This window comes from Phoenix dactylifera, chromosome 4, assembly GCF_009389715.1.
Source record: "Phoenix dactylifera cultivar Barhee BC4 chromosome 4, palm_55x_up_171113_PBpolish2nd_filt_p, whole genome shotgun sequence".
Classification (NCBI taxonomy): Eukaryota; Viridiplantae; Streptophyta; class Magnoliopsida; order Arecales; family Arecaceae; genus Phoenix; species Phoenix dactylifera.
In genome coordinates, this window is record NC_052395.1 from 15,713,392 (window position 1) to 15,721,832 (window position 8,441).

Here is an 8,441-nt window from a genome sequence, read left to right on the forward strand (position 1 = left end):
CATGCCAACTCCCACTAGTTACAAAATTTTTTTCGTGTCACATGATACAAAAAATTCTCATGTGCACGAAAAAGGAACCCTCAACATAAATCTCTGCCACATATTTCTATCTAGGGCTGCTTATGATGCTTGAAATTTGAATTGAAGCAGCAATATCCCAAACGTCACCGAGTCTGATAAACACGCGAAATAGGCTGCAAATGTTCTCCCTATTTTAAAAGAGACGGAAGGAGAACGCACAGCACAAGTCTGCATCGGTAAACCCTAGAGTAAAAAATCCACACTCTCGAGCACAGCATTACCAGCATGAAATATCTAATCTTCACCGTTCACTCCATATCAAACCAGCGCGATCATTTGGGCGGCTGCGGAGGCTGGATGAAGTCAAAAGAACCGAGCGACCTAGCGGCGCCTCTCAACTCTCAAGCGATACGTGTCGCCGCCGCCCTTTTTAGTAACTTCTAGATCATGCCTCCCGGAAGAGTCCCAATCGGAGACGTCACCTTCTCAAGGACCTACACGTCAATCTCGGCAGCATCCGTACCTTGTTTGGCTCTTATGATCACTTCTTTCTTCACCAGACCCAACTAGACCTAATGCCGCACCCTCTCATTGAACCCAAAGTGGGCCCTTCGTGCCCGAGAGGGAATCGCGGTCCTTTTGGTGCCTTTAGTTTTTCCTGATTCTGCATTGATTGTGGGTGACGTGGCTAAAACTCCGCTTCAATCTGGCTGAAAAAATCTTCTGACACGATCCACGTTGGCAACGAATCGAGCTCGGAACTTTCCAGACCCGATCCCTGTTCTAGATTCCTCTCCCGAGATTTTTTTCCCTCCAGCCGCTTCTCCTAAACTCCATGCTCTTCCTATCTCACGCTGCCTGTATATAAACGCAAGATATGTAATTGCTTCAGGTGACGGCATCAGATATCTTAATCGGTTTCCTTCCAGGCGACGGCTTCGCCGGAGAATGGGAACAGAGCATCGCGGCGGCCGACCGGGATCTTATTACGCCGTGCTGGGCGTCCGCCCGGACGCTTCCGCCGGTGAGATTCGTAGCGCTTATCGGAAACTCGCGATGGTTAGTGTCTCTCCTCCCTCTAATCTTGGTTTGGCAATTGCGCTTTCTATACGAGGAAGGGATTAATAGGTAATCGTAAATTATTGGCTGATTAATTGGTGGGTTGGCGTCTAATTATAATAGAAATGGCATCCGGATAGAAGAGTGGCGAGGGAGCCATGGCTGGTGGAGGAGGCCAACAAGAGATTCCAGCAGCTCCAAGAGGCCTACCAAGGTAATAAACTATACATGAAATTGATGGTTATTTCCTCATTATCGTCGAAAAGTCCGAAATTTCCCTTGGATTGTAATGATTAAATTTGATATTTTTGGTGCGGTGGCAGTATTGGCTGATGAAAGGAGGAGAACGTTGTACGATGCAGGCCTTTACGATCCGGTACAAGATGACGAAGGGGAAGTCGAGGTACAGATTGTAATTATGTTTTCTTGAGCCTAAATCCTTATTAATTTATAAAAGTATAAGGTATTATCTAATTAGACGATAGAAAAAGAAGGGACCTCCTCTGTTTTGTGTTCACATTTCCCGTGTTCTCTTTTTGGAGAGCATCGGAGAGAATCAAATGGAGAAGAGGAGATTTGGCTATAAAATTTCATCAGGATCTCCTGTCTACTGACGCTGTTTTCTTTATTTTAATTTCTTTTGAAGGGATTTCATGACTTCGTTCAAGAAATGCTGACGCTCATGGCCGACGTGAGGAGAGAGGTAATTTTATTTATTTTCTACTTCGTATACTATATATTTTTTTTATGCACAATAAGTTTTTTCTGTTACGCTGGAGAAGCTCTTGACGATGGCCGGGTTACTTATGACCTCACGATCATTATCGGATGGCAAATATAATTAGAAAAGAATTCTCTTACATTTAGTTTTTTTTTTGTTCGTTTACGTTCGCTTTACTGCTGTCAAAAATATAGAAAACTGGTTACCGACTAATCCGTCCCTTTTTATAAAATAGGGTTTTTTTTAATGAATATGTTTTAAAAAATTAAATTTGTGTGAATATATTTTTAAAATTTATACTTATTTTTTGCCCTCATAAAATATTATTTTTATACAAATATCTCTAATATAGTAATTTTTTAACACCGTTAATGAAAATCATATATATTTTAATTAAAAATAAAATAAAATTTTGAAATAACTTTTTTTTATTTCTATTATAAATATTTTTAGTCATACATCTATAGTATTTTAGTTATTTTAATTTGAAACTGTTAAATTTTTTAATAGTGTTAGATGATATAAAAAAAACAAAATAATAAAATAAGTACTTTATGTAAATATTAATTTTAAAAAAATATTTATAAAAAATTAATATTTAAGAGGATATTTATAAAAAAACTTAAAAAAATATAAAGAACCAAGACCGAACGGCGAAGATATCCGGACTCGCTCAACCGTCATGATTGAGCAGTTGCGGTCATATGCACACGTATGGCCTGACAAAAACACATGTACCTATCGATTTTCAATCAGAAGTGGTCCAATGTATTTGGGGACCTAAGGCCGTTTTATTTTTGAGGCTTTTCTTCCAGTGAATCGGCCTACTATAAACTTATATAAGAGTTTTTTTTTTTTTTTCATTTTATCTTTAAGACCTCGCTTGCGGTGAGTCTTCTTTGGACCAAAGTCTTAAGCGACTGAGATGTCGCCTAATGGGCTGGCTCTATTGGGATCCTTCCCACCTGCAACAGACACAGCATTTGTTTTTTCAGAATTTGTTCTTTTATCAATTTTTTTTACAATTTATTGCTTTCCGTCCGTTGGCGCTTAACGTGTCGCCGATGCTGCTGGACTCGTGATCACAGGAAAAACAATACAGTTTGGAGGAGCTACAGCGAATGTTGGCCGAGATGGCACAGGATTTTGCCACGCCGCCAACGCCGCCAACGCCGCCTTATTGGTTCGGCGGTGGAGGAGCCTCCAGAAGTTCAAAGAGGTTCCACGACGACACGGATCCGACGGCCACGAGGAAACGTCGCGTGCACGTCTCAAGCGTGGAGGTGTTCGGGAGCACCGGTTACTGGTGATAGCTCACCCTTTGTGTTGATCCACTTCAAGTGCCAATAAAATCGGCGCATCGTAGGCAGTAGATAGCAGGGTTTTTGAGACTTCAATCTAAACGAACAGTCGGGTTTCTACAGATGGACAGAGTTCGAGTTCAGACTTGTTTAGCCTTTGTTTGATGACTTGTTGGGTTGTTTGGATTGCCTCAATGTTTGTATGGTTCGTTGATTGGTGGTCAGGGTGTGTCATGCCACCTCACCACTTCTTGAACAGTGATCTTCTTCCACAGATCCACATCGATTGCAAGTGTTCAATGGCTAGGTCTGACATGGGCCCGAGTGCTCTCCCATCTTAAGCATTTGACATTGTTGGTTCTGAGCTTGCTCTATTGTTGAAGAATCCTAGCATGGGAAACTACAAGCACGTTCCCAGCGACAAGGCTCTTTTATAATGTGTGGGAGAGTGAGGTGTGACGCAACTTATCTTTGAATCTGTGTTTTGCTTGTATTACCTTAACTACAAATTGTCGCATAATCAAGTGAACGTAGAACATTTGGTTCAAAGATTTTGTGGTGCCTTGCATGCTACTGCCATGTTTGGATGTTGAAATCTGTTGTTCTGATAACAAAGAGCGATAAGTCTCAGTTTCCAAGAGCTCTGATTTTTAAAGAGCTAATGCAAAGGCTTTGGCAATAACTTGCTTATCTCCTCCATGCGGGTCCCTCAAAGACACGAACTTCCTTTTCCAAGATAACTGCGTTATCTCTCGGACGCTTTTGGTTCTATTACTTCTTTGAACCGAAACTCTTGCCAGTTTAATTATATTGCAAGCATTAGATCTTTCTGCATTGAGGCAGTATCATCTCTTGATATTCAACCGTTGGGAGGAAACACAATTCAAATATTCTATCCTCTCACTTTCTGTGCCCAGTTTTCTGATACGCTTGACATCCTATTGATACGCTACTGTAGCTGCTGATGTGGAGTGCCGGGCTGCATAGGAGGCGACTCAGTCTGTTGCACTATTCGCCTCAGATACATATGAACTATCTGGAAGGAGGTGAACTCCCGCACCAATTTACGTGTGTCTCGGATCAGCGGATGGCCATCCCCGTACTTATCTACTCTTCGGATACAATCAATGACCGTAGAAGAGTCACCCTCAAGGAATATGCTATCAGCCCCCAGCACACGTCTCGCACATAAAATGCCCTTCCAAGTTGCCCGAAGCTCCGCTGCCACTGCGGTCATGCCGGGTGTGCTGTGTCCACCCATTGCAATAAATCTGCTGTCATGGTTTCTAATCACAAAACCCACGCCTCCAAAAGCACCATCCACCGCCATGCCTCCATCGAAATTCACCTTAAAATAATCAGAGGGTGGGAGTACCCAAGAAAAATAAATAAACCTGGACGCTGAGACAGCAGTACAGGTATTCCAGATGTCCCTGACCTTCACCACCCGTGGGGACGACCTCCTGCCCTCAAACAGGCAGTCGTTCCTCTCTAACCATATATGATAGGCCGCGTAAGCCGCCTTGATCCCTATCTCAGCAATGCTGGGCCTCCGGAGGGAGTCGCTCAAATACTTGAGCATATCCTCCACCGACTCCCACAGCGAAAGTGGTGGAATAGGTAAGCATCTCGATATCTGCACGATTGTAGGACACCGAAGAAGTACATGGCTGATAGTCTCCTCAGCATCCGAGCATACCTCACATAGTGAAGTCATCTACATCCCTTGCCTGAAAAGCACACTTTTGGTCGAAAGGTAGCCCCAAACCACCTTCCAAAGGTAAAGCGCCACCTGAGGATAAACCCTCATCCTCCAGATCTATCCACCATCAATCTGCCTGTCTGGCTTCCTACTAGTCCATGCCCGGAGATCTCTGGCATGCACCCTCGACCGGCCGACGGCACCCATACCAGTCTGCCTGGTACCGTTTGTGAAGGAATCGGCAGGGCCAAGATCCTCTCTGCCAACTACTCCCCAAAAGCCTCTCGGAGCAGCCCCTCATCCCATCTGCCCTCATCAGGAACCATCAAATCGCATACCCTGTGTCCCATCTCCTCGGCTATCAAATTATGTGCCTCTTTCCATATACCAACTCTTATATATCTTTTACTCCGACCCCACCTCTTATCAGACTTTCCCTGCAGCCAACGTCTCTTTGACCCACATATCTTATGGGATGCTGTTCTTCTTTTTCATGGGCCGATTTTCGACCAGAAGGCGGCCCAACCATAACAACATGTACTATATTAAGCATTCACTATGCTGTTCATATATGCATATATATGTTATAAACCCAATACAATCTTACCTATCGCTTATTGATTACCACTCACGTTCCCTTCATTTAGTAACTAATGCTACGGTTGTACAGTTCTGCATTTTAACTTTGAGTAGAGCTGGTGGTTTTGACTTGTTATATAATCCCCCCCCAAAAAAACGGAAGAGAAAAGAAAACAGTTGCTTCCCAGCACCACTCTCCTTCCCATTGACTCCAACTGGCCTTTAAGCATTTCCAGGGACTTGGTACGGCGGCTGGGATAGGGATGGAGAGGTTGGATTGGATAGAGATCTGGAGCTTGTTTGTCCATACTATGTCGCCGCGCTCGGTGAAGAATCTCTACTGTGCGATGCAAACTCTCTCAATATCCGTCGGTGAGGCATCTCTTAGAGTTCGTGTTTAATTTTTTCAAGATATTTTTGCTTCTTATCTTCATAATTCCCACACTCCAGTCCAATAAAAAGGCGAAATAATAGCTACATGGATCGGCGAGGAAGAATATATTGGATACAATGCTGAGAAATGCTGATCATCTATCTCTCAGACAATATGAGCTTTCTATCCTGCTCTGCGGTCATTGCTGTGATGAAGAAAGTGGTATGAGGATTAAGCTGAAGGTTGATTTTTTGTCGCTAAGTACTTCAAAATGACATGCTCAGATTAATGATCCCTTGCGTTCAGCCCTCCCTTTCAAGCTCTAACTTCAAGGTAGAAGGTGCAGAACATAAAAAGCAGCTGCTGTTTGAGTGGTCTCCCTCGCTTTGTCAAGTATTTTCCTAGCATCCTTCCTATATTTGTAAAAATGATCTCTTTCTAACTTTTCTCTGGTGCAACATCATAGCAGCAAGATTGATGTGATTAAGGGGAACAGGTACCACACCCTTTTCTAGGAGAAAAAAAGGAGAGATCTACTTGAAAAGTCTGTGGTGTATTGAAAAGCTCAGGCCAAGTGGCTGTTTTTTTTTTTTTGCTGAGACCAAGTGGCTGTTTAAATAGGAAGCCATATGTAATAGTTGGGCGATAGTCTCGACGAATAGTTAATTGGAAAAACAGTTGCTTAATTTCAAAAAAAAACAGTTGCTTAATTTCAAAAATAGTTGGGCGATAGTCTCGACGAATAGTTAATTGGAACGGTATGAACCATCCGTTATAGCAAAAAAAAAAAAAAAACAAAAAATTAAAAAAAAAAGTATGGTTAAACCTTTTTTTCTCCCTCAAAAGATTCTGAACATAAAATTCACGTTCCCATCACTCATATTTGCCCTGGAACTCACCCAAGCCTCTCACTCGATCCAACAATGCCCATGCCGGTTCAACTTGATCGCTTCCCTCACGTTTAGTCTCCTATGAGGCATTCCTTCGACAAAACGCAATTTTGGATATAAATTCAGCCCACCCGTTCACTTCCTGGGCCAACCCAATGTTCACCCGGGTTACACACAGATGACCTAGCTAGCAGCACCATTACACTGTGGATAGAGAGAGAGAGATCATGACTTTTAAACAACTCCATGCATTAAAGAAACAAAAGCACAAAAGTAATCCACATTTAGATAGGGATGGCGCTGGAGACGGAGGGGTAGACGACCGTAGCGGGGTGGGCCATGATGCGGCGGCCCTTCATGTGGCGGAAGAGGTAGACAAGCGCCCCCACGGGCCACTCCACCGCCGCCGCGGCGAACGCCACGAATCCCAGCGTGGGCCCCACCACCTTGCACCGGCACGGGTTGCTCGTCGTCCCGCACTGCACGCACACCGGCACGAACGCACCCACCATTCCGACCACCACCTCTCGGCTCGACTCCACCGAACAAAAACCAAAGGGACCGGACAATAATGGAACTCCAAGATCTCTCGAACGGCTTGGGAGATCCACGAAACACGGGTTCCGGGTTCTTATAGGTGGAACACGGCGGAAACGTGGCGAGACTTGGTGGCACGTGGATGGCTACGTGTCCTTGCAAGAGGGAGCCGCTCCCTGGTGCTTGCCACGGCAAATGTTTCCCAGCCACGTGTCAGCTTGCACGGCAGAACCGCCGACAAAGAAGGATGCTTCTAGCCTGCATCCCCCTGAAAAGGAGAACAGCAATCATAGCCGTTGATCTGCTTGCTCGTCTTTTGGAGGTGGACGTCAGCTATTCATCCGTCATCTGATATATGTAAAGGAGAATGAAACTATTCGAGTCCTGACAAGTAATCCACATTTATTTTATGATTGTGACCTACAATTTAAAAATAAAAGAAAAAAAACTTTGTTAGGCATTGGAAAAGATACTTTGGAGTTAAATTTGGCGTGGGAAAATGGATTATTCAAAGTGGGGACTTCTGGTAATTGGTATGTGTAAATAATGACTTGAAAAATAACAGAATCATGTACCGCGTTTTATGAACAGATGGACTAACATCACTATGGAAATGGTTGGTGAATCGAAACATGAGATAGATTAGGAGACAGTCAATGTGTCATAATTTTTCCTGAGAAGAGGAAGAGCCAATGTTACTAAAAAAATGGAGGAGTTCAGAGTTAATCTCCTATTGAGATATGTTACTGGCTATAGGGGATCACAGATCATTCAATGATGGAAGATATTGGGATGTTCAGAAGGGAACAGTCTTGTTTAGTTTTTGCAATTGATTGGCTTCCTTGTTCAGAAAGACTTCTATTCCTTTACATCCAAATGCTCCAAGATACTGCAATAACCAAATAATCCCAAGACTTTGTGGTATTTTTTAGATTGAGGCATTGATCTCCAATGAGTCCATCCAATGAGCACCTCCTATTAAATTCGCCCGTTTCTCAGTTGAAACTCTTGGGGAAGCCATCTTACATGCTCAATATGGCTTTTTGTCCATGAGTATAAAAAAGAGACAGGATATTAAGTGGGCCTGACACTGGTGCAATGCTGCTATTTTTTTATTCAAGGCTTGCAGATGCTGGGATTCTCTGCCACAAACTTGATGGCTTTGAAGTGGTTCAATAGTAACTAGTAAACTTTGAAGACCACTGGAACCTAAGAGATGCCGTTTGTTCAAATTTGAGTACTTTGAAGTGGCTAAATT

General features: G+C 43.3%; 3 protein-coding genes across 3 annotated transcripts; 1 reads left to right on the top strand and 2 right to left on the bottom strand.

The window, feature by feature from the left end:
• Positions 1 to 849: 849 nt before the first annotated feature.
• On the top strand, positions 850 to 3,644 carry LOC103722277 (dnaJ homolog subfamily B member 3-like). Its single transcript, XM_008812762.4, has 5 exons — positions 850 to 1,080; positions 1,204 to 1,294; positions 1,404 to 1,483; positions 1,727 to 1,783; positions 2,890 to 3,644. The coding sequence occupies exons 1-5, from the start codon at positions 970 to 972 to the stop codon at positions 3,109 to 3,111; spliced, it is 561 nt and encodes a 186-aa protein (XP_008810984.2). The 5' UTR covers positions 850 to 969; the 3' UTR covers positions 3,112 to 3,644.
• On the bottom strand, positions 3,426 to 7,237 carry LOC103722278. Its single transcript, XM_008812763.4, has one exon. The coding sequence runs from the start codon at positions 7,156 to 7,158 to the stop codon at positions 6,931 to 6,933; it is 228 nt and encodes a 75-aa protein (XP_008810985.2). The 5' UTR covers positions 7,159 to 7,237; the 3' UTR covers positions 3,426 to 6,930.
• LOC120110638 lies at positions 4,052 to 4,819 on the bottom strand. Its single transcript, XM_039126217.1, has one exon. It carries the CDS (start codon positions 4,817 to 4,819, stop codon positions 4,052 to 4,054), a length of 768 nt encoding a protein of 255 aa, XP_038982145.1.
• Positions 7,238 to 8,441: the final 1,204 nt, after the last annotated feature.

Bases quoted from the DNA above. Each gene is read 5' to 3' on its own strand.
- LOC103722277 (XM_008812762.4), top strand. From the start codon at position 970: ATGGGAACAGAGCATCGCGGCGGCCGACCGGGATCTTATTACGCCGTG. The intron at 1,081-1,203 runs GTTAGTGTCTCT...TAATTATAATAG, and splicing joins CTTATCGGAAACTCGCGATG to AAATGGCATCCGGATAGAAG. The intron at 1,484-1,726 runs GTACAGATTGTA...TTTCTTTTGAAG, and splicing joins ATGACGAAGGGGAAGTCGAG to GGATTTCATGACTTCGTTCA.
- LOC120110638 (XM_039126217.1), bottom strand. From the start codon at position 4,819: ATGACTTCACTATGTGAGGTATGCTCGGATGCTGAGGAGACTATCAGC.
- LOC103722278 (XM_008812763.4), bottom strand. From the start codon at position 7,158: ATGGTGGGTGCGTTCGTGCCGGTGTGCGTGCAGTGCGGGACGACGAGC.